The sequence below is a fragment of the Thalassophryne amazonica genome, chromosome 15, assembly GCF_902500255.1.
Source record: "Thalassophryne amazonica chromosome 15, fThaAma1.1, whole genome shotgun sequence".
Taxonomy (NCBI): Eukaryota; Metazoa; Chordata; class Actinopteri; order Batrachoidiformes; family Batrachoididae; genus Thalassophryne; species Thalassophryne amazonica.
This window is the reverse complement of record NC_047117.1, coordinates 588,876-614,266: the sequence shown is the minus strand read 5'-3', so window position 1 is coordinate 614,266 and position 25,391 is coordinate 588,876. Positions and strand designations below refer to the sequence as shown.

General features: G+C 45.3%; 1 protein-coding gene across 1 annotated transcript in view; it reads right to left on the bottom strand.

Annotated features, from left to right (window-relative positions):
- Positions 1–25,391, bottom strand: part of alg13 (ALG13 UDP-N-acetylglucosaminyltransferase subunit) — a 39,279-nt gene that overhangs the window by 12,541 nt on the left and 1,347 nt on the right. The window contains exons 2-22 of the mRNA XM_034187650.1: positions 22,210–22,260; positions 22,078–22,124; positions 17,183–17,255; positions 16,895–16,976; positions 16,644–16,809; positions 16,509–16,572; positions 16,225–16,342; positions 14,436–14,500; positions 13,757–13,857; positions 13,344–13,429; positions 13,013–13,274; positions 12,697–12,804; positions 11,361–11,511; positions 8,147–8,288; positions 8,042–8,077; positions 7,157–7,212; positions 6,840–6,899; positions 4,695–4,806; positions 3,828–3,947; positions 3,658–3,698; positions 2,627–2,735 (exon numbers count right to left, since the gene is read on the bottom strand). Coding sequence (XP_034043541.1) covers positions 2,627–2,735; positions 3,658–3,698; positions 3,828–3,947; positions 4,695–4,806; positions 6,840–6,899; positions 7,157–7,212; positions 8,042–8,077; positions 8,147–8,288; positions 11,361–11,511; positions 12,697–12,804; positions 13,013–13,274; positions 13,344–13,429; positions 13,757–13,857; positions 14,436–14,500; positions 16,225–16,342; positions 16,509–16,572; positions 16,644–16,809; positions 16,895–16,976; positions 17,183–17,255; positions 22,078–22,124; positions 22,210–22,260 — 2,050 coding nt within the window. The remainder of the gene's footprint in view (positions 1–2,626; positions 2,736–3,657; positions 3,699–3,827; positions 3,948–4,694; positions 4,807–6,839; positions 6,900–7,156; positions 7,213–8,041; positions 8,078–8,146; positions 8,289–11,360; positions 11,512–12,696; positions 12,805–13,012; positions 13,275–13,343; positions 13,430–13,756; positions 13,858–14,435; positions 14,501–16,224; positions 16,343–16,508; positions 16,573–16,643; positions 16,810–16,894; positions 16,977–17,182; positions 17,256–22,077; positions 22,125–22,209; positions 22,261–25,391) is intronic.

Here is a 25,391-nt window from a genome sequence, read left to right as displayed (position 1 = left end):
TGTTTTGCAGGATACCTGTAGTATACGGTAACTACCGGAGGAGTGGCGGAGGTAAGTGTACGTACCACGGACTCACGGACTCTTCTCCGATTGCTTTATCGCTGCCAGGGTACGTACTCTACGCTGCTAGCGTACGTACTTTACGTATTACGTCCTTGTGTCAGCGGGAAATGGTCCGATATTCTGACGGTCAAAGACAACGTCGGTCGTTTTTACAGATTTTGGAATTCAGTGCGCACATAAGGCGCACCAGATTATAGGGCGCACGGCCGATTTTTGTGAAAATTTAAGGCTTTTAGGTGCGCCTTATGGTGCGGAAAAGTCAATGAGTCATTTGCTTTGAACCTTGAACCAATAAAGCAGTGCGTCGATCTGCTGCTTCGTTGGATCTTTACTTCGCTCCTCTTCAGATGCGGCAACTCCACTTCTTAACCCCTCTCAAAACCATTAAAATATGTCAATCGTGAGTAACTTTTGTGCAGATTAAAGTGACTAACTGGGACTCCTGTCTTGTTGGGAGAAAGAATGGTCTGGTAGGGTTTAATTAGGTCAGCTTGGCAGGGAGGTGCCAGTCCATGAACAACTTTATAGACTAGTAGCAGAACCTTAAAATCTGATCTCACAGGAACAGGAAGCCAGTGAAGAGACGCAAAAATGTTCGTAATGTGGTCGAATTTTCTGCTTCATGTCAAAAGTCTGGCAGCAGCATTTTGAACCAATTGATAAGAATCAATCTTGATCACAACTGAGGACAGAGTTTATAAACCTGTCAGTGCTGATTGGAGAAATCCTATGACACACTTACTAAACCAGAGACACGGTACCTCACACGCCTTAAAGCTGAAAAACTGTTTAAGACTGAACGTTGATAACTGATAAGGTCAGGGGGCATGCTTCAGAACCGGCTGAGGCTGCAGACTTCTTGGGGGGATTACTGTGAGCTGTTCGGGGCGGATTACGATGACCTGTTGGGGGCAGATTACGGTGACCTGTCGGTGGGGGGGAGTACGATGACCTGTTGGGGGCAGATTATGGTGACCTGTTGGGGGCAGATTACGGTGACCTGTTGGGGGCAGATTACGGTGACCTGTTGGGGGCAGATTACGGTGACCTGTTGGGGGGAATTACAGTGACGTGTTGGGGGATTACGGTGTCCTATTGGGGGAAATGACCTATTGGGGGGGGATTACGTTGACCTGTTGGGTCTAATCCATTCAAATCAGTGGTCCTGCCAAAAAAGACGGGAACACTTCTCGTTTTCCAGAGCTGTGATTCAGCGGAATCAGACGAAACCTGTTAAAATAAGGCTTGGTTTCAAAGTCAACAGGACGAATCAAAAACATCTTTATTAGGCGGATTCAATCAGAGTTTTGATCTATTAGGCAACAGCACACACAGTGAATTCATCAATGGTGCTTCTGAGAAAAGTTGCCCTCCATAGTCCCAGGAACATTCTGAAGGGACGCAGGACACTGCACTCACGACTGAACAACGTGCGTGCGCAGCCCCTCCCCTCACAGTGCCATCAAAATTAATGCAGTTATCATTTTAAAAACCAGCCACACTTCTGTAAACTTTGTAGTTAATCTGCGGTTCACGTGGGCCAACCAGTGGAGGGCGTTCCATGTACATCACGGATCAACTATAATCCTTTACACCACTAATCCCAAATGTTCATTTCATGGGTTCACAATTTTTGAAAAATTGATAAATACCCGAGCACTATCTTTGGCTGTTTGAGTTTTCTTTGTTGTACCTCATTTTAACTGGATCAGATGGTCCGCCCTCTGAGTCTGAGCCGCCTCAGGTTTCTTCCTGTAGTTAAAAGCCACCTGAGGGCCCTTTTCCCAGACCCCTGCTGCCGGTGTGCGTGCTCAGGGTGTGGAGACGGTTCAAGCTTATTTACGTGAAGCACCTCAGAGTGACCTGCTTTGTGATTTGACGCTACGTAGATAACCGAATTCAATTCCGTCCCACCTCCAGTGCTGGTGTCGCCGACCGAACAGTCCCTCCTAACAATTGATCTGCACTGCCTTCACCGCGCATGCGTCATTTCTGTGCATCAGCTGCGGTTCACTGATTATCACCTCATTTCTGCTTCAAACTGCCTCCAGTCATCATCTGTCTCAGCCACAGATATCTGAAGCTTTTCTACAACAATCATTTCCACATAAATTCAGCATTATTTCATAATAAAAGACAGAGGAAGTGACCAGAGCACCACAGCTACACGAGCTGCTAGTTGACACGCTCACTGCACCTCCATCATTTCAAAGCGTCACCGATTATCACCTCATTTTTCCTTAAAACTGACTATAGTATGATTTAAGAGGTTTTACTTTGCCATCTGATGGTTAATAATCACATTAATCCATTTGATCACTTTGGGTGAATACAGTCAGACTGAGACGAGCTGCTGTGGTCCCAAATGACGCATGCGCAGTGAAGGCAGGGCGGACCCATTTTTAGGGGGGGGGACCATTCGGTCTGCGACACCGGCCTGCAACCACTCAGTCCCGACCTGCTCATAAATGTCGGTGATATCGTGACCACACTGAGCAGCACCTACTGGTTATCAAAGGAACAGCCGTTGGTACAGAGGTTGTTGATTGGTCAGTGGTCTTACCGTGAAGGGTGGGGTCTTGGCTCACGTAGGATGGGTAGTGTTGGTAGGGGTAGGGTGCCTCTGGAGGGTGGACAGGGTACACCTGCTGCCAACAGCTCTGGTGGTACCACTATGGAGAGGGAGCAGGTTTGGAGGGTCAGCTTTCCTACTTCAGGAACAGCCTTATTCATCACCATAGCCAGGCGTGCACATAACTGGTACTTATGGTGCTTGTGCGTGCGAAAAATAAATGATATGCAGCAGAAAACACAAGGGAAGCACTTCATAAAAGGAAAGCAATGACAGATTGTAGAAAAAGTGTTTCCTTCTACTGTGCATCAATGATGTTTAGCACACACGCAGGAGCATGATGAGTACCAGTTATGTGCACCCCTGACCATAGCAACACCACATGAAGTGAAGTAGATCACAAGAACATCACAGTGAATTTTTTTTGTTTTTAAATCAAGGGTCAGTGGTTTTGCCCACACATCCACAAATACCCAGGTTTGTTGGATGATAAGTATAGTGAATGATGCAAGGTCGCCACAGTCGGAACTACAGCAGAACAACGGTCTCAGGGGAGCGCGTGAGGGTGAGACAACACACGGGCGAGACAGGGGCAGTGCACGAGGATGAGACGACAGACAAGCAAGACTGCGGGAGCGAGAGACACAGCAAGAGAGTCAAGCACGTGTCCTTCAGGCTCATCAGAGGTGAAATCTATCACGATGCTCCGAGAGAGCAACCCGAATCTTTCTGGATCATCAGAGGCAGAGTCTACTGCGACGCTACGGCAGAGCGCATTAAATCCTTCGGGATCATGAGAGGCAAAATCTATCGCGATGCTCTGACAGAGCGACCCAAATCCTTCGGGATCATCAGAGGCGGAGTCTATCGCGATGCTCCGACAGAGCGACCCAAATCCTTCGGGATCATCAGAGGCAGAGTCTATCGTGATGCTCCAACAGAGCGACCCAAATCCTTTGGGATCATCAGATACCTACAGCTGTTTTTCTGTGTGTGTCCTGATGACGAGCACAAATTCTTACCTGGACTCCGAGGTTGAAGTAGTACTGCAGAACCCTACAATCTACACACACACACACACACACACACACACACACACACACACACACACACACACACACACACACACACACACACACATCAGATTAAGCCTTCAAAAACACTTCTATGTGCTGAAGAGAGATGACCTCACCTCTGGGTAAGTCACTGCCATTAGGGTCATAGGAGTAAGGAGGCGGAGTTACCACAGTGCAGAGAGGCTCGCCCAACTCATTAACCATCCAGGGAGAAGCAGCTGGAATTGCCATGGCAACTGAACAATGGATTTTAAAAAACAAAAAAAAAGAAAAAAGAGGAGGCATTCAAAATAGGTATCAAAAAGTCAGATTTCTGTTTTAACCATTTTTATGCCCGCTGGGCTGCTGCTTGCCACATCCCCAGACTGGGTGGGCATGTCAACACAGACTTGCCCAGTGGGCACGTCCATGATTTTCTACTGGAAGGTGTTTAAAGGAAAGTCTGTCTGAAAACAACAGTAATGGTCCGAGTACTGAGAACGGACCGGAGCCAGCAGGACACGCCCACAGCAGGAGGCGTCCGGATCACAACCTGACCCAGGAGACTTGAAGCACATTTCCATGGAAACCCACTACACAGACATCACAGTTGTTAGCGTTAATCAGCACCTGGCACCACAGTCGTGATGCCAACACAAATTTCTCTAAAGCTGGACGCTCGATGTTCAACTTGTATCCACAGTGAAATAAAAAAAAAAAAAAAAGCAAACGCTGAATTTAACAGCACTCTGAAGTGGTTAAATACGTTTATTTTGCCAGAATCAGAGGCTGAGAACTTGAATATTTCTTGTCCAAAATTTGGATTTCTGGTTGTTTCAAAGGTCACAGTGTCAGAGGTCACGCCAGACAGCGGTGCATCCTTAAGATTCCCGACATGTGCAGCGAATTTCAACTCCGAAAGAAATGTCCTAGTCTCCACCAAGCTCCTCCCTACATCTCTGTGGGCGTGTCCAAAGCACCTGTAATCAAAAACCTAGAGATACCTGGGCGTGGCTGACTGTGAGCGGCGGCTCCAGGTGCACGAGGTGAGGAAGAGGAGGGCGAGGAGGAGGCAGAGGAGGGTGAGGAGCAAACGACCACTAACGGCTTCACAAGCTGGGACAAAAAAGAAAAAAAGTGAATGAACAGAGAGTTACAGGTCAAAATCAGTCCAGGTTAGGTCTGAGAAACCCGCTTCCGGCACAGGTCATCCTGAAGTCAGCAGTGATGTCATAGTCTTTGATATGGTTCAAGTTCTTCTTCGCATAGTGACAGTGGACTCAGGACATGACCCTGAGGACCACCCAGGTTCAGGATGATGTTTTTCTGAAGTCTAATGACCTCTCCCATGCAGAGGAAGCAGGTGGTCAGGGGCCCATTAAAGGTGGAGCTCAGGTTAAGCTTCATTCGCTTCATTCACATGACGACTGTAGAAAAACCATCACGCTGCTCGTTACAGCAGAGTCACGGTTGCCAGGCAGCTTTCTCAAAATGGCCAAGTAGACATTTATTCAAATAAGGAAGTTTGTGTGGTCACTGGGGGAGATCCTGTAGTCTGAGTCAAACTGGATTCCTGTCCCCATGATCTTGGTCTCTCTTGAATCAAAGAAGAGACTCTGGATTCTCTGTCCACCAGCAAGTTTTAGTGCTCCTTCGTGGGTTCCTGCTGATCTCAGAGCAGCAGTCCATGCTCTCGTGAGGACCTTCTCAGGTCCATTGGCATGTGTTTGTGACATCATCTATTCACTCCCTTTTACCCGCTCACAGATACAGGACACTCTAAAGTTGACAACGGAAGCCTGTCTCCTTCCAGCCACACCTTCCCTGCCGTACAGTCCCAGTTCCAGGAGAGGAGCCGTACGTTTGATCTTAGCATAAACATGGTTCAGCTGGTTGAAAAGTGTGCGTTGGCAGTCGTTTGGCCCAGTAAATAAATGAAGCAGTTCAGATTAATGTTTTGCACAGACAGATACAGTGTGCATTATTCCCACCAGGGGGAGTCCTTTCAGAACAGTCAACATTCTAGCACCAGACAGGAACTTCATACGCAAACATGTCTGAAGACACTCTAAAGTTTTTTAGCCATTTAGCAGCAAGAATCAGAGTCCTCGTGTGCCGCATGTGGTCTTTGGCAAGTGACAGTCAGGCAGCACACTGGGCCTCGCCCCACGCGTTGCCATTACGGCATCCAGTCCAACAGTCTTTTGAATAAAATGCTGAATAGGCAAAGTACAACAATCACAGGTTGCTTTCATATCTGAAGGTCCTATAAATCAGTGGTTCTAAACTTTGTCAGACCAGGGACCACTTTAAAAAACAAAGACACCTCAGACCCTCCAACTCCCCAAAAACAGTTAGTCTGCTGAATATATCACAAAGTACAACCTAGGCAGTCGTAAAACGCTTGTCTGTACTGAACATCACAAAACAGGTCGTTCAACATGATGCATATGTGAGCTCACAGCCACCAGGGGTCGCTCATGGACCACTCTCTCAGAAAGGCTGCTATAAATGATTAGTGCCACTGGGGGTCACGCTGACTCAATATGGCTTCACTTTGGCCACTCCCCCCTGAGGAGAAGGAAGGTCAGTTCAAAGAGATCTCAGTCAGGGAAAAGCCAAATGTTTGCTGATTCCAATCCAACCACGTTCCTGCTCAGAGGAACGTTTAAACTTTGAAGGCAGATTCTTGAGGGGATGAATTTCTGGAAAGTTGCTACTGTCCACCATCTTGGACACTCAGTGTAATAGCAATGCTCACGAAGGTCTCTTTGTAAAATTGGGGAAGAGCAAGGACTCACATGCAGTAAATGTGCACGTGTGGGCAGTCCGATTACATACACAAGGAATACAAAAGGTCTTACAAAAACCCGCTCAGCGCGTCACTTCAGTCTGTGGCACGACGCCGTCACGACACAAAATCTGTATTTAGAGAAGAAGTGACGCTGAAAACGTCGTAGACAGAACCTTTACATCAGAGTGACTGCTGACACATGGCATGATGCCATCTTGCTTCACGTGCACACAATTCGCGTGTGTACCCACTGTGCGTAGTTGTGCCCGTGTACCCGCTGTGCGTAGTTGTGCCCGTGTACCCGCTGAGCGTAGTTGTGCCCGTGTACCTGCTGAGCGTAGTTGTGCCCGTGTACCTGCTGAGCATAGTTGTCGGCTCTTTGTGGAGAACCACTTGTGTCTCCATCTTGTTGGTCCTAAAAAATAAATAGATAAGTACATAGTGTTCTTTTTGCTTGCAGCATTTTGATTGGCCAGTGAATGTAATGATGTCATCACATTGCGTCATTAAAGTTACTCTGATAAACTGAGAAGCACAAAGTCCAGAATGTCAAAAACACTGAAAAAGGACTTTGAGCCAATAGGCAGTTAGCATGTTGTTCCCATAGTAACAGATGTAAAGGCAGTAGGCAGTGGTCCATGCTCAGGTTAAAGGTCAGTCAGGGGTGTTTACCTGGTTGGTGGGGGGTTCGGCAGCAGAATACACCCCCGATGTCTGGTAGCTCTGATCTGAAACAGTTAAGTCAGAGCACTTGCTTAAAGGCACTTCAAAAACAGCAGCAACCAATACGCTGTGGTTCTGTTTGATGACATCACCATGTAACCTTTAATTAACCCCGCCTCCACCATGCAAACTCACAGGGATAAAAAAGCACAACACACCTTACAGATGATCAGCCTGAATTTGTTCTGTTGGAATAAAGTTTAAAAAGCGACTTAAAAATAAGACGTTGTCTTTGTCACATCTGGTTGGCATCTGTTACCATAGTAATGGCCAAAACGACCAAACAAGCAGCAGGTTAAATCAGTCTCAAGTTTCTAATAGTAAGTTCTTTCAGCTTCTCCCTTGGGGTCACTCAGGGTCAAGCTGCATGTTTATTTGGCACAAGTTTTACACCGGATGCCCTTCATGATGAATGTGCAGGGGCGGCCTCGAACCACAACCCTTCCACTCTGGAAAGAGGTGCACGAACCGCTCGGCCACTTTTCAGGAGCATATCAGCTGCTGCTTCTTGTTTTGGGTGGGGTCAAAGGTTGAGCCGATTCCCCAGCCAGCGTCTTGCTTAAAGACACTTTGGGGATTGGAACCACCAAAGTGGTTATTTTGCCAGAATCAGAGGCTGAAAACTTGAATATTTCTTGTCCAAAATTTGGATTTCTGGTTGTTTTATGCTTTTCAGAGGAAGGTTTTTAAATCCCGTTAATCCACACGGTGTAGCATTGCCACTTCTGTGGCTCCACCCCCTCACAGTGACAGTGCCACCCCCCCGAGAACCATCATCACACAAAGAGCATGATTTTGTTTTTGCAGTACCACCAGCAGCCACTGGGGACTCACCGTGAGGTGTGTAGATGTATTCCTCAGAGTACTCGGCTAACGGAAAGAGACGAGTCATTAATGTGTTTCACGCAGCAGCTTCCTGTTAGCATGGCGGGTACTCACCCGGGTCCTCCACAGTGCTGACGTCCTCCGGCTCCTCCTCTGAGGAACACAAGGGCGTGTTTCCAGGAGGTGGCACCGGTGAGAGGGGCCCCGATCCTCGCTGCACCCTGTAGGAGGAGGGGGACGGAGGAGGCGGAGCTCCCTGGAAACAGAATGACACCAAAATGATAAGGCCACACTTTTAAAAAAGAAACATGGCAACCGCTGTAAAAAACATGATAACAATACTGTGCTAACATACTAAGAACAATATAAACGTGTGTTGTCAGGTGAATGCTAACAGTCCACAAACAATAACAAGGGGTTAGCAAGTATGAACACGTGTCACGTTGGGAAGCTAAGCTAAATGCTCGAGATTGAGAAACTTTGCAACATTAATGCTAGCATCAGCATGTTAGCAAAGACAACGTATTATTGATTAGCATATTATTAATAATAATAATAATCTGACCAGCAGTTTGTGATGTTCAGATCCGTTCGATTGGACTTCACATGCCACAGCCTACACGTAAACACTGTTGTTGAATGTCAACAGTGGTGGGCACAGTCCGGCTAATCCGCTAACTGCTAATTAGCAAAGCTAACTTTTTTGTCAGTGGATTAGCTTTTTAGCTAACTTTCAAACCCCTCAGTGGACCAATTAGCTTCTGCTAAATTTAGTTCCACTAACATTTTTTTGCTGGCATAGTGAGTCAAGATTAACGGTCAAAAACTTTGTAAACCCTAAAATCACACACATTACTTCCTGTCTGTTGTGTGTCTTGTAACAATCAGGCTGCTGTGAGGAGCTCAGCCCTCCCCCAGCAGAAGGGGGCGGGGCGGGGCGGCTGTGTTTACCTTTCACACACAACAACTCAGATGGTGGCAGAAGAGATCAAACGCAAGGCACTTTTCACTCCTGGTCACAACATAACTCTTCACCAAACTAACTACAGTACTTGAACTATAAAAACAACAAATCTATAACATGAACAACACTGCTAAACCAACATTACTACAATAACAATAATTTAAAAAAACAAACAAACCCCGAACTCCCATAATGCATTGCAGCAGCAGCACAACAATTCAGGAACAGCTCACCCGTGTTGTGTTCAATGCGACTGGTAAAATCTGCACCTCATCCGTTGCACTGAGCTTCCTCACCGAACAAAACCCACACAAGTTTTATCTTTACATAAAAATACAGCAATAAGTGTCTTTTCACTTTAAAAAAGTAAAGATTTACACTTACACGCTGTCTTTAAAGTAGACCTGCATTGAAATAAATGTGGTCAGATTTCAGAAAGAAATAGCTGATATGTATTTATAAGACCCTTGTGAATGCAGTAAAGTAAATCTGTAAGCCCAAATTTGTAATTCAGCGGAGAAATCTTTGTTGAAAAATGACAAATTTGCAGCTAAAATTTAGCCCTCTGTGAAAACTGTTTGTACATCCAGGTCATTGCAGTGATGTGAGGCAGAAGACGGAGCGCTCGCGCCTTCAGTCCGATCCCGCATTGAAATTGATTTTATCTGTTAGTAATGTTACTGTTATACACATCCTGGTTTCAACATCCAAAAGTAAGCTGCAATTAATGCGAGATACAGATCTGCATGCTCAGATCAGCGGCGACATCAACAGCGGGCGACGTTCTTCCCCGACGCCTCGCTCTCTCTGTCTCCGATGCGCTTACTGAGTCTGCGGGCTCGGTAAACGCTGCAGCGGGCCACTCACACCGCCCCCGTGTCTGCTGTGCAGCCGGCACCACCTCTCTGTCTATTGAATGGAGGTGCAGCCAACTTGGCAACAAGTCCAGAGACTACGCTCGCTGTTTTGATACAGAGCGGCCGGTGACACCTGTTGCCCGCAAGGACAGACTTCTTGCGGCAAAATCCGCAGCGCCACACGGTCTTGGTAACCACAGCCACAGAGCTCCGTGGCCGCTGAGAGAGGTTTGTATCTTTATAATGACTTGAATTCTTTGCGGGTCTCGCCTCCGTATCCCGCGATGGTAACACCGGAGGCTAAAGACAGTAGATTTTCAATGCGACACCACTCAATCAAACGGGCGTATGAAAAAGTCCCCAAAAATCATTTTTAAGCATAAATAAAAGAAATGTGTACTCACCAAACGTACCGCAAGACAATATGAAGTTTTTAAAAAAGTAGATCCTTCTGTATAAGACAAGAAAAAGGTGCAGATGCAAACTGATGTAAATCCACAAATTACAGTTGGCGCGCGCAATGCATGCTGGGAGAGAGTCTTCTCTCTGACGTCTCGGCAGCGTCCCGGATGTGAAGACAGTTTTACGGAGGGCTAAATGTTAGCTGTAAATTTGTCATTTTTAAATGAAGATTTCTCCGTTGAATGACAGATCTGGAGATTTACTTTACTACATTCAGAAGGATCTTATGTGTAAATACAAGTCATTTTTTGGTCCAAAGGTCTGACTGCATTTATTTCAGTGCAGGTCTACTTTAAGAGACACACTGTCGATTTACGCCCTGGCACTCTCTTCATTTCGGTGCTGCAGCAGCGATTCACCGATTATCACCTTGTTTTACTTCAAACTTCATTCCAGTCATCATCTGTCTCAGTGACAAATATCTGAAGCTTTTCTACAACAACCATGTCCACATAAATTCAGCGTTATTTCATCATAAAAGACGGAGGAAGCGATCAGAGCGCTGCAGCAATGGTGTTCTGTCGAGATGAGCTCCGTAGTGTAAATCCACAGTGTGTACATGCAAATCTTTACTTTTTTAAAGTGAAAAGACACTTATTGCTGCATTTTTATGTACAGACAAAAACGTCTGTGGGTTGTCTTCAGTGGGGAAGCGCAACACAACGGATGAGACTGTGATGTCTTTTGATAAAAATGATGACAGTGTTTGGGGTTTGATTTTTTATTTTTCGCGTGTTTGTTTTGGGTTTGCTTTTGATTTTACTCAGAAGATTCTGCTGTGCTTAAACTCGAAACTGGCTTATCTGGAGCTGACAGTGTATCTAGTCCATACTAAAAGTTAGCGGTTAGCTGTAACGTCCGTTACATTTTTTGGCGGTTTAGCATTATAAAAGTTAACTCTTCGGTTAGCAGATATCGAAGCTAGCGTTTCAGTTAGCTGTGCCCACCACTGCATGTCAAACATGATCAACAAGCTAACAACACGTCATTCAATCGCTCCAGAAAACAAGGCCACAGAATGTTTCCGTTCTCCACACGGACTCACCGGCAGCGGCGGGAAAACCGCTTCGCTAGCGTTGTCCAGCTGGTAGTAGGCAATGGCTCCGTCCAGGTCCGTGGGCTCCTCCGCCGGATCCACCGGAAACCCGAACTGACATTCCTTGTTGAGCGCTGCCACGAGCTGCCGGCGACTACGGCTAAACCGCAGATCAATAATCAATCAATACTCAACACGTGGGTAAGTTTCAGCCCAACAACAAACTGACGTTAAAGCAGCCGATCAACTTTTTCTTTAACCCTCTGGGGCCAAGGCCGTCGTATAAGATGGCTGAGACCAAGCTTTACTAAAATATAAATAACTTTTTAATGATATGAGATAGAAACTTACTTTTTTTTTTGCTGAAACGTTAACACCGCGGACTTTCGAGCCAGCCATCCACCATCTTTGTACTCCTCATAGAAGCTGTGTGATGGCATGTGCAATATGCGTGTCCAATCGGAATTGGTTCACTGTCACATGGTTTTCCAAAATCTAATCGTAGGGCAGATTTAGCTCACGTGACACACCAAAGATTGTTTTTAGGAGTGATGTGTTACTAGTTGGCCCATTTGAATAGCCCCCTGGCTGCTCCAATGCGCCCTGCGCCATTACACACAGCGAAACTGAAAGTGAGCAGACGGAGAGCCTCTCACACAATCTCACGTACTCAAACACAGAGTGTGTGAGTATCAGGATTGCTTGACTAGTTTTCCTGTGAATGTTACTGGATAAGCCTGTGGCTCTATCGCTCCGGTGTAAAGCACTGTTTACCACATTAATGGAGCGAGGGGGAGGGGCCGCTCCTCAAACTGAATGAGCCTCGAAGTGTGAATGTTGCTTTCAGAGCAGGCGAGAACAAACACACACTCAAGTTCATAGTAGAAGTTTGTGATGTGACCTTTGTGTAAAAGCAGACAGAAATTGCTTTGAGATGAAGACAAACACAACTCATAGACCATTTTGTATATATTGTTCAAATGTGCATTTGTGTTTATTGTTTGAACTTCTTTGTTGTACAGTCTTTCACACAAGAGCGTTTTGAATAAATGTGTGTGGAAAATTATTTTCTGCTTTATTTTTTCCTTTCTTATTTCTGATTGTAAACCTTTATTACACTTAGAAAACACAACTATAGCATATATATTTTGAAAGTACAGGTTGTCCTGAAAAAAGAGACATAAAATTTGATTGTGGGATGCAGGGAGGGCTTTTAACAGCAATAATAAAACATTTATGTCAGGCGAGTGAACTGTCCAAAAAATGCCCTCGGACACCAGAGGGCTAACTGTGAAAATAAAATCATCTATGTGTTTAGCCTAAATGAAACGGGTGTGGATTTTACCGGGAGCGGAAGGCATAGTTCTCGTAGTCGTGGCAATATCGCCGGCTCGGGTGGTAATACGTCAGCTGGGGTCCAATCAGGTGACGGTTCAGAAAGCGGGCAGAGCTTCTGACCAGAATCCATGAAGCAGAAAGAAACACAGACAGGAAGGTTGTTAGCATCCACAAAGACTTGGTAGCTTCTGCAGCTCACCAGCAACTCAAAGACTGTAAAACTGTCAGTTATGGAGTGTACCACCCCCTTCAGGCAAGTCTGAGAACACTGGTTTATTTTCAGTGAAATGTCCCCAGCAGGGGGTGGGGCCACACAGTCTCACCTGGACGCCCCGCAGCGTGGTGGCCTGGCTATCGGGTGGTGAGGATGTGGAGGGGTGTAGGGGTCATAGGTCAAAGATCCTGGTGACAGGGGAGGGCGGGTGTGGCCTGCCGGTTGAAACCGGGGTGGAAGGGCTGAAGGGGCAGAGCCGCTGTATGACGAGGGCGGCGGCATGAGTATCTCTGCTGCCTTCACCCCGGCATTCCCGCGAGACTTCCTGAAGTAGCGATGGCGGTGGTGGCGCTGACCACGCCCCTCTGTGTCTGAAGAACAGCAGAGGACATGTTAGAAGGACACTTCCACTGCTTTTAAGTCCACTTCAACAAACTCACCCAGGTCTCCTTTACGCGGCGGAGCAGCAACATTCCACGCCGGGACCGGGTTCACGGGCTTCAGGTCCGTCAGAGGAACCAGGTGCCTGTCAATCAGCAGGTTAAAAAAAAACAAAGTTCACAATATCTGGCGCCAATCAAAGAAAAACACAAAAAGAATCTTCTGTTAACAGTTACAGTCCATCAGGTCAAGAAGAAGAAACGTGACACTCTGAATCGTCACTTTTACAGCAGTTGGAGATGATACAGGAGCAACGAATCCGACACCAAGACGACTTCTAAATGACACAATAACTTTGCTGAAGGTGCAGCCGCGGTTAAACCGGGAATCAGGAGCGGCTTTAATTGATTACTGTTTTCAAAAATCAATCTGAAACCTGATCAGGTCCACAAGAACAAATTGTGCGTGTTACTTCTCTCCGAGCTCTTCGATGAAGACCGTGACAGCCGACGAGTGTGTTCCCACTTCCTGGATAAAGGCGTTGTAGTACTTCCCCTTTGGCTCCAAGCGCACCTAGACACAGACGGACAGACAGACACTTCAGTGACTGGCATGGAGTACCTCACTGTAGTACTTTTGGCCTGGGTCCTATTCCTACCCATGACCAGGGGGTTGGGGCCCGACCTGGAACATGGCCTGGGGTCTCTGGCTGTGACCATCTTCTTGGTCTGTCAGAGAGCACAACAGAAGAACTAGAGAGCACACTTCCTGTCCTGTGCTCCGACTACAAATGTCCCCGTAAGGAGGGACAAACACAATGCAAAGGGGTGGGGGGGATGTCTGATCTTCTCCACAATACACTCTAACTTGTAGCTTTTAGCCCTTAATTCAATTTTTTTTTTGGGGGGGGGGGGGGGGGGGGTGGCTGCAGTATTCTAGCTGTGTGTGTCCTTGGAGGTGTTGTTTAGCCGTGACGGACACACACAAGAGCTAATAAAAATAGCAATTGCAGCTCAGTGACACAGCATGCAGTCAACTGACTGAAGGATTATTGGTTCAATTGTTCTTTACTCAGATCAACATCAAAGTGTCTTTGAGCAAAATGCTGTGAGGCATCAAACTGAGATCAGTTTTAACGGAGTGAAGCGTACCTGACACTTGTCTCCCAGGAAGTACTGTCGGCCAGCAAACACCATGTAGTCCGTCTTCTGCATCTCTGTCAGACAGCAGGAAGAAGACCAAGTTATAGAGACACTGGGGAGTCACGGACACGTGTCTCCAGAATTGGGGGGGTGATGGACCCGCGTCTCCAGACCCGGGGGTGACGGATCCGCGTCTCAGCATCTCCAGACCAGCTACAGTTACATTACATGAGAAAGAGAAAGGACAAGAAGCGGACAGCTCCGGTGCTGAAATATCAGCTGAATGTGCTCCTTGTTAAAAGGCAGAAGATGTGTCCACCTGTCGTACGTACAGAAACAGACGTCTTCCGATTACCTTATTAAATAAACAAATAAAGCGCCATCTGCACACACAGTCCTGAACTGCTTTGCACACACAAACACGAACCAAAGACACCCTGTGGGGTTTGTTCACACCAGACTAACAGAACCTGAAGTCATTTCTATGTATGTTTTTGTAGAAGGTTAAAGGAGCAAACTGCTTAGATGTACCTGGCACATTATCCAAACTGAGGATTTGTGGTCATAATTACGTCATCCCACTTCCCCATATGAAGCCTGTCCTGCCCGCATCATTTAGTCAATAAGGGATTCATCAACAAATCAAACTGCACACATGATAAGCTGATGGAGGCAGAGAGGAAGTATTTTACATTATTGTGTGCATGTCTGTGTATGAAATCATCGTATTTCTAGAAGCCATGTGACGTGTCGCTGTGAGCCGCTGTCCGACTGTGTGTGCTGCTCTCCATGGTCCTGAAATGATCAAGAGCAAATCTCTCCCACCTTTAAAGGATGCAACTGCACACACGCGTGTGGGCAGACTGAGTACATGTGAGTGTGTGCTGTTATACAGATGTTCACTTTTAGCTGGAAAGCTGTTTTTCTGACTGTAGTTTATTGTTGAACCTACACGTGGATCAGCGCATGCTGATGGACCGGACAGGTGCAGTGGGAACGTGGGAAGACTGGAATAATGACGGGGAACATGCGTGATCATGCACATGGTAATTATAGTGGGAACATGAAACCTTTTACTCTTTGATTTATTTCCTTCATCCAGTTGATCAGATTTTATTTTATTTTTTAAACTTTGGTGGAGTCAGTCTGCTGTCACGGTGACCATCGAGATGATGGCTGCATGTAGACGGCAACAGAACAGTGCGGTCAAAGCCAGTCTCTGTATTATTTCATACGGAGCGCATTTTCAAGGGCTCACGCACAGCGGGCGACTCACCATCTTATATGACCCAGTCGCTAAGCAGGTTATAGAACCAGGGGCCCGATTCATAAAACACTTTAGAATTCAGGCTAAAAGTATAAATACGAAAAAAAAAAAAAGGTAAAATGACGTAAGACGTCTAAAATCTGCAAGCAAAATGTTCTTTATAAATCACATACTAGTTTGAATTGTGTGCACGTTCTTCTGCCTCATGTCCCGCCCCGTACACGCTCACATTCACTCACAAACGGTCAATGCAAAACACCTCATGAATATTCAAACATACACACAAAGTCTGAAACGTGAACCAATCACGGCTCCCGAGAGGAAGAGAAACATTTCTGAAGCAGAAGTCAAGGCGACTGTACTGTGTGACGGCAGCAGGGGCAGCATTTCAAGAAAAGGACACACAGGGACAGGCCTGTGATGGGCACGGCGCCCAAGTTGGACATGTGACATCAGCGAGCAGAAAAACTTTGAGATTGGGTACAAACGTTTGACCTTGTCAATGTGTTTGGAGCTTTGGAACGACGTTACCTTTACATGTGTCCTGCCACACGTCAAACTCCAGGTTCCTGTAAACGTCTCCGTCCAGAGACTTCATCACTTTGTACTGGAGGCACAGTCTGGATGAGGGCATGGTCTCTGCTGACACCTAAACACAAACATCTGTTTACAGTTATGGAAGGGGCGTGGCTTAGCATGATGTTAATTAGCATTTCTTCAGAGTGAAACAGCTGAGCAGAGAGGACGGACCGACACCACCACACCTTGTCTGTGAGCCAGACCACCGACAGCTCAATGTCCCGGCCTTCACCCACCTTGCCGTCATCAGTCAGCACCCTGGATTTGTCCTCAGAAGCTCCACCCACCTCCTGCTCCTCCCTACATACAGATTGGACCCTTCAGACTTCACTCACTGCTCATCAAACAGTTAGTGGGCGGGGCTTATATACCTCAGTCCATGGTCCTCTGGCATGTCGTAACCAGCATCAATGTCGCTACACACTGATGTGCTGTTTCTATAGCGACGGCCTCCAATCCGAAAGGCTTCCATGGCCTGGCAGAGTTCTGCCTCATCCAGTCCAAAGACCTGCGTGTAGAGCAGCTCGTAGAGCAGCGCTGCTCGTTAAGCGCACGAGACAATATCAGTTAGCTCACGCAGCTACGCCAACAGTTCCTTCAACAGCCAGAAGGGGGCACTCACACTGGCACAGGGCTGCAGAGGCGGGGTAACTCCGAGGGTACACAATGTCGTAGTGACCATTGATGGAGCAAGACAGCGTCACCTAGGCAACACAGAAGAGTGACAGTCAGCAAGGGCCAATCACAAGCCTTTCTGCTTCACACGGAGTGCAGCCTCATTGGTCATCAGTTTGAGCGCGAGCGCCATCAACACTGTCAATACACATAAAAAAGAAACTTTGGCAACAGCTACGTTTTGTAGAATAAAGTCAACTTTTGACAACTTAAAAAAAAAAAAAATTCTCTTCACCTTGTCATCAAAATCCTCATCGGAGATCAGTGTGGGTGGTTTCCCCGGAAACCGATAGATCACAAAGCAACGCCTGAAAGACAAGTCCAGACACAGAGACAACAAAGGCATCGACGCCCGTGAGCCACGTTAAACGACTTAACTGTTCAGAGGAGGGAGGAGGACTTATAGAAGAGTGTCTTAAACAGAGAAGATGGACAGTGAGGACAGAGTGGAAGGACGGCAGTGATTCAGTAACACGCTGCCGGCTCCGTGATCTCTGTGGTCGACCTCATCAGGAATGAGCTGACCTTTCCTACCCAGCGCAGTAACATCTGAGATGAAGGTCATCACAACACTGTGATACCTGCTACGGGAAAAATGTCAACCAATTCAATTCTACAACATTCATTAAATTACTAATGTCAGTGATGTCAGCAGCCTGAACTCACCTGTGTGAGGAGAACTCGGCTTATGTGCTGCAATCTCTGCTCTCGCTTTGGATCGCAGCACGTACTGGCGCTTCTTGCACTCGCCAGTGTGCACAATTACCAGCATGGAGATTAAACGGAACAATAAGATAATCAATATAACTAGTATGTTGTCCGTGGGGATCCACGGGCTCCAGATCAGGTCGTGTTTATAAAATAGGTCGCTGACATTTTTCAAGGGTGGTAATAAATTAAGCAATGAGTTTGAATGACGTGTGAGTCCAGAGTGTTTTTAGAACCTTAGACCTCAACAATTTTTAGAAGAGGAACTCAACCTGTTAATTACAGAATTTTTAATGTTAATTTACCGTCTTAAAGTTAAAGTTGTGTAAGCTCTTATTTTCATATACACACACACTATTATTATTTTATTTTTACTTCTATTTGATTTTAAATGGACCACAATGGAAATAAGTGTTTTCACTTTCTTGTGTCATCCATGCATTTTAACGTATTTACAATTATAATATGTACTTACGTTAAACTTATTCAATAAACTCATGCACGCATGCTTTTAATATAAAGATGATTTACTGCCTCCTGCTGGAATGGTGTGCGAGTCCAGAATGTAGTTATGCAACATTAGCTAATATCCATAGCTTCTCCAAAAATGTTTGTCCCATCAACGATGCATTTTTGCAGCGTTCATCTTTGTCCCAAAATACATAAACATACCAAACAGCAAATGTCAGCTCTCCCTGGTTTCTCCATGACCAAAGTCACACACACACACACACACACACACACACACACACACACACACACACACACACACACACACACACACACACACACACACACACACACACACACACACACCACTATAATGGCTACTATAATATAATACAACCCCTGGCAATAATGATGGAATCACCGGCCTCGGAGGATGTTCATTCAGTTGTTTAATTTTGTAGAAAAAAAGCAGATCACAGACATGACACAAAACTAAAGTCATTTCAAATGGCAACTTTCTGGCTTTAAGAAACACTATAAGAAATCAGGACAAAACATTGTGGCAGTCAGTAACAGTTACTTTTTTAGACCAAGCAGAGGGAAAAAAAAATATGGAATCACTTAATTCTGAGGAAAAAATGATGGAATCATGAAAAACAAAAGAACGCTCCAACACATCACTAGTATTTTGTTGCACCACCTCTGGCTTTTCTAACAGCTTGCAGTCTCTGACGCATGGACTTAATGAGTGTCAAACAGTACTCTTCATCAATCTGGCTCCAACTTTCTCTGATTGCTGTTGCCAGATCAGCTTTGCAGGTTGGAGCCTTGTCATGGACGATTTTCTTCAACTTCCACCAAAGATTTTCAATTGGATTAAGATCCGGACTATTTGCAGGCCATGACATTGACCCTATGTGTCTTTTTGCAAGGAATGTTTTCACAGTTTTTGCTCTATGGCAAGATGCATTATCATCTTGAAAAATGATTTCATCATCCCCAAACATCCTTTCAATTGATGGGATAAGAAAAGTGTCCAAAATATCAATGTAAACTTGTGCATTTATTGATGATGTAATGACAGCCATCTCCCCAGTGCCTTTACCTGACATGCAGCCCCATATCATCAATGACTGTGGAAATTTACATGTTCTCTTCAGGCAGTCATCTTTATAAATCTCATTGGAACGGCACCAAACAAAAGTTCCAGCATCATCACCTTGCCCAATGCAGATTCGAGATTCATCACTGAATATGACTTTCATCCAGTCATCCACAGTCCATGATTGCTTTTCCTTAGCCCATTGTAACCTTGTTTTTTTCTGTTTAGGTGTTAATGATGGCTTTCGTTTAGCTTTTCTGTATGTAAATCCCATTTCCTTTAGGCGGTTTCTTACAGTTCGGTCACAGACGTTGACGTTGTGTGTTTTCGATTTTTGAGACATACTGCTTTAAGTTTTCTGTCTTGACGCTTTGATGTCTTCCTTGGTCTACCAGTATGTTTGCCTTTAACAACCTTCCCATGTTGTTTGTATTTGGTCCAGAGTTTAGACACAGCTGACTGTGAACAACCAACATCTTTTGCAACATTGCGTGATGATTTACCCTCTTAAGAGTTTGATAATCCTCTCCTTTGTTTCAATTGACATCTCTCGTGTTGGAGCCATGATTCATGTCAGTCCACTTGGTGCAACAGCTCTCCAAGGTGTGATCACTCCTTTTTAGATGCAGACTAACGAGCAGATCTGATTTGATGCAGGTGTTAGTTTTGGGGATGAAAATTTACAGGGTGATTCCATAATTTTTTCCTCAGAATTGAGTGATTCCATATTTTTTTCCCTCTGCTTGGTCTAAAAAAGTAACCGTTATTGACTGCCACAATCTTTTTTTCCTGATTTCTTATAGTGTTTCTTAAAGCCAGAAAGTTGCCATTTGAAATGACTTTAGTTTTGTGTCATGTCTGTGATCTGCTTTTTTTCTACAAAATTAAACAACTGAATGAACATCCTCCGAGGCCGGTGATTCCATAATTATTGCCAGGGGTTGTAATTGGCATGTGAATATGGTACATTCAAACATTTTGAAGATGTGTAACAATTCATTTTGTTTTGCTGAGTTTCATCATCATGACATTAAATTATTTTCACAATCACACATTTCTCAACACAGTCCAGGTTATATGATCGGTTGGTTTTACTGTTCATACACAACTAGGAGCACCGAGCGTATTTGTTTTTGCTCTTTGCCTTTTTGTGACAACCAATCACAGCTCTTCCAGGACTGCATCATACCTAGCAACAGAGTCAACCCCGCCTCCTCACAAAGACAGGAGTTTCTGTCTCCTCCTTGCTCAGACTTGCTCTCAGACACCTCTTGGATCACTCAGTTGGGAGCTCTCTGACAGGACTCTGAGATGCTTCGTGGTGACGGACCCTGGTCTCTGCGGACGATCCTCAGGTCCCATTGGAACGACTGTGTCAAATGGTTACTTAGTAAGACTCAGATGAGGAGGATCAGCGACACTGTGAGGGAACATCAGGTATGACCTTTCTGACATGGACAACTGCAAACCCAGAGTCTGATTGTTCACTCAGCGTTTCGTGTTATGCAGACAGAGCATTCCATGATTCTCCAAAGACAAGATCAGTAACCCTGAAAACCAAGAAAAGCACCAAACCCCCCGGTTTCCACAACCCAACCCAACACCCAGAACACATCCCTGAGGAACATCACAATTCACTGGTAAGAAGTCAGAGACTCCACCCCTCTGGGAACAGCAGCCGTGTACAGGTTGGTCATACTGTCCCAGAGGGCAGCCTGTTGGACTGAAACAGAAGCTTTGCAAAGAAACAGCCTGAGCTGTAAAGAAACACAGCTGATGTTCATGTCTGCATTCAGTGACTTTTTGTGTGTGAAGCCAGACTGCTCCAGCAGGGACTGAGTGCTCTTCGGTCTTCTGAGTACTTTTCCTGCCACAAAGAGGAGCGTAATGCCTTTGTAGTTGTTGCAGTCCAGAAAAATCACAGGTTTCTCTTCAGAGAGGAACAACAAGTTGTTGCTTCCTGCCAGTTAGGACGATACTCAGCTCCTCCCCACCTGGAGGATTTCAGCTCCAGTAGCTCAGATTCCTGCAGTCTGACTGAGATTCAGTCGATCACAGCTGACTGAGCGATCAGCCACTGGAATCCAAGATCCCAGCAGGAGAAGCCTCATACGGCTGGTCAACGCAGCCGAGCCAATAGTCCTCCGTCAGCAGCACCGTCAGACTTGCCGTGATCGCCGGCGTATCTCCTGCTCACAGATTCCTCCCAAAAATGGCTCCTTGTCCCTCATCAGTGCTTCCACACCATCTTGGTCCTTATTCAGCCTGGAATTTCTACCAAGTTGTGTGCCGGGATTCATTTGAACCCCCTGAATGTTACAGGGTCTAGTCCCAGATGGTCCTCCACACAGACTGTATGCAAACCAAGACACCAAGCAGACAGGTGAATCTTTACAGCAGCAGCAACAACAACAACTGACAAACCACTAAACCCCGGCCCAGCTCTGGATGACATCACGACCCATCTATGGTCATGTGGTGGCCAGAAGGTACCTGAGAGTCTGCTGTCGATCAAACAGTGGAGCGTCAAGGCATAAAGCAAAACACGAGTTCCATCCACTGACCCTGTGACCCCATTAAAACAGAAGTGAGGTCACTGTTGTTACGATGACCAGTCTCTGCCCCCACCCCCCACCCCACCCCACACACACCATCCTTGTGCCAAAGTTTGAAGTTTGGCTTTAAGGATTTTGGAGATACAGTAGTTGGTCTGGAGTACCTTCTTCTTTCATACTGTGTCCACAGGCTCCACAGGGACACCTGAGGGGACACGCTGTGTGTCTCAGAGCCGTCCTGACTGACGCTTTAGGTTTGGAGATACAAGCCGATAAGTTAAACACTGCATGTTTGAAGAGGTGGTCTGGACTCACCTGCAGAGCTGCGACAGGGCCTTGATCTCCACCTGACCCACCGTCTCCTGCACATGTGCATATGCAAGACACAGCTGAAGGAGCAGTTTTCAACAGGACACCGATCTGAAGACGGTACCAGGATCAGCTCACCTTTGGGTCCTCCAGACGTTCCAGATACTTCTCAAATGAACCTTCAACAAACTGAAAGAAAAGCTGCTTTGATTATTGATGGAGAGTGAAGTGCAGCAGGACGTTTGACTTCAGAACTGACGCCTCGTCCACACGGCCGCATTTTCACATGAAGACTTTTGACGTCATCCAATGTGTCACTTTTCAGCAAACATTTTCAGCATTCTACAGTAAAAAAAGTGAACAATTTTTTTTTTTAACAAAGAAAGAGCTTGAGGGTTCTACGGACCGCTGTCCAAGACGCGGACACAGTGGACACGTCACAGACTGGGTAAAATGCTTCCTTACAGAGCTAACGCTGTTGACCCGTGTCCTAGCTCCAGTGTCCAACTGGTCCTTTTCTCACTGAGGGGACATCTGCATTAAACCTCGAGTCCTCTCAAGCTCTGTTTCAGTGGGACGAGGACACGTCTCAGCCAGAAAATGTATCAAAAACCGATTTGGTGGAAACCATGAAGCCGAATGTGGCAAAACCTGCAGATTCAAACACCAACAAGAAGCACCCGAGGACACGCGCCCGACTGAGCTCACACTGCAGACGGCACATTATTCTGTTCAAAATTCATTTCATGTGTCATTACAGATTCTGTTGCCAGTTGTGTGTGTGGTGTGTGTGTGATTTTATTCAGTGAATATTTATTTTGGTTTTTCTCCAGGTGTCCTGATGACTGTTGAAAATGTGTCTCTGGGACGTTTGAGCAGAAGTAAAATAAAATGCCTACAGACTGATTTTGGTTTGAGTTCAGACATTTTTTCTGTGGAATAACGATAAAGTTTGTTGGTGACACGTTGGCTGATGTCATAGTTGATAATGTAAAGATGAAAATCATAGAAAAATACTAATAAACTGGTGCATTTTCTTTAATAAAAATGACTAAACCAATAGAAAAGTTTTTTAAGTATATTTTATAACGGTGTTGTCAGGACCCGTGTTCAGCGTATCTGCGATTCATTTATTGACAGCCAACAACAACAAGGAAAAAATAACAACAAACACTTTCCCATTTTTTTAGCCAAGAAACATAAGCTGCATTTTGCAAAAATGGCATAATTTTTTTTGCAAAGTTTGGGGCAGAGCAGACGCTTATTCAGTGACCTCAGCACCCAAATGAAGAGAAAAACACAAATACGATGTTAAACTGTGCGACTGCATCCGAGCCCGTTTAGTGAGAAACGTTTTAGAGAAAGAGTTTGACAGGTTTTCTCACAGCGACTATAACACTGAAGCTGTGTTTACGGCACATTCGTCACGGAACCTTTAACATCCCGAAATAAAGATCAAAGCTTGACAAACAGGAAATAAATATGCAACCGTGTGACAACTTTTACACATTTTACCTTCAAGAAAGTCACCGTTTACGATGTTTTCCATCAGTTACTGTGTTCACATAAACCACATTTAGTCAGGAAAAGACAAGAACACAAGTCAAAATTTTAATATACAACCCCTGGCAATAATGATGGAATCACCGGCCTCGGAGGATGTTCATTCAGTTGTTTAATTTTGTAGAAAAAAAGCAGATCACAGACATGACACAAAACTAAAGTCATTTCAAATGGCAACTTTCTGGCTTTAAGAAACACTATAAGAAATCAGGAAAAAAAAATTGTGGCAGTCAGTAACGGTTACTTTTTTAGACCAAGCAGAGGAAAAAAATATGGAATCACTCAATTCTGAGGAAAAAATGATGGAATCACCCTGTAAATTTTCATCCCCAAAACTAACACCTGCATCAAATCAGATCTGCTCGTTAGTCTGCATCTAAAAAGGAGTGATCACACCTTGGAGAGCTGTTGCACCAAGTGGACTGACATGAATCATGGCTCCAACATGAGAGATGTCAACTGAAACAAAGGAGAGGATTATCAAACTCTTAAAAGAGGGTAAATCATCACGCAATGTTGCAAAAGATGTTGGTTGTTCACAGTCAGCTGTGTCTAAACTCTGGACCAAATACAAACAACATGGGAAGGTTGTTAAAGGCAAACATACTGGTAGGCCAAGGAAGACATCAAAGCATCAAGACAGAAAACTTAAAGCAATATGTCTCAAAAATCGAAAAATGTACAACAAAACAAATGAGGAACAAATGGGAGGAAACTGGAGTCAACGTCTGTGACCAAACTATAAGAAACTGCCTAAAGGAAATGGGATTTACATACAGAAAAACTAAATGAAAGGCATCATTAACACCTAAACAGAAAAAAACAAGGTTACAATGGGCTAAGGAAAAGCAATCGTGGACTGTGGATGACTGGATGAAAGTCATATTCAGTGATGAATCTCAAATCTGCATTGGGCAAGGTGATGATGCTGGAACTTTTGTTTGGTGCCGTTCCAATGAGATTTATAAAGATGACTGCCTGAAGAGAACATGTAAATTTCCACAGTCATTGATGATATGGGGCTGCATGTCAGGTAAAGGCACTGGGGAGATGGCTGTCATTACATCATCAATAAATGCACAAGTTTACGTTGATATTTTGGACACTTTTCTTATCCCATCAATTGAAAGGATGTTTGGGGATGATGAAATAACGCATCTAGCCATAGAGCAAAAACTGTGAAAACATTCCTTGCAAAAAGACACATAGGGTCAATGTCATGGCCTGCAAATCTGCTTTTTTTCTACAAAATTAAACAACTGAATGAACATCCTCTGAGGCCGGTGATTCCATAATTATTGTCTCTGTCTCTCTCTTTCTCTCTGTCTCTCTTTGTCTCTCTCTGTCTCTCTCTTGTCTCTCTCTGTCTCTCTTGTCTCTCTCTCTCTCTCTCTCTCTCTCTCTCGTCTCTCTCTCTCTCTCTCTCTCTCTCTCTGTCTCTCTCTCTCTCTCTCTCTCTCTCTCTCTCTCTCTCTCTCTCTCTCTGTCTCATCTCTCTCTCTCCTCTCTGTCTCTCTCTCTGTCTCTCTCTCTGGTCTCTTCTTCTCTATCTCTCTCCTCTCCGTCTCTCTCTCTCTCTCTGATGTCTCTCTCTCTATCTCTCTCTCTCTCTTCTGTCTCTATATCTCTCTCTACTCTCTGTCTCTCTCTTGTTCTCTTGTCTCAGTTCCTCTCTCTCTCTCTCGTGCTGTCTCTCTCTCTCTCGTGCTCTCTCGCTCGCTCTCGCTCTCTCGCTCGCTCTCTCCTTCTCTCTGTCT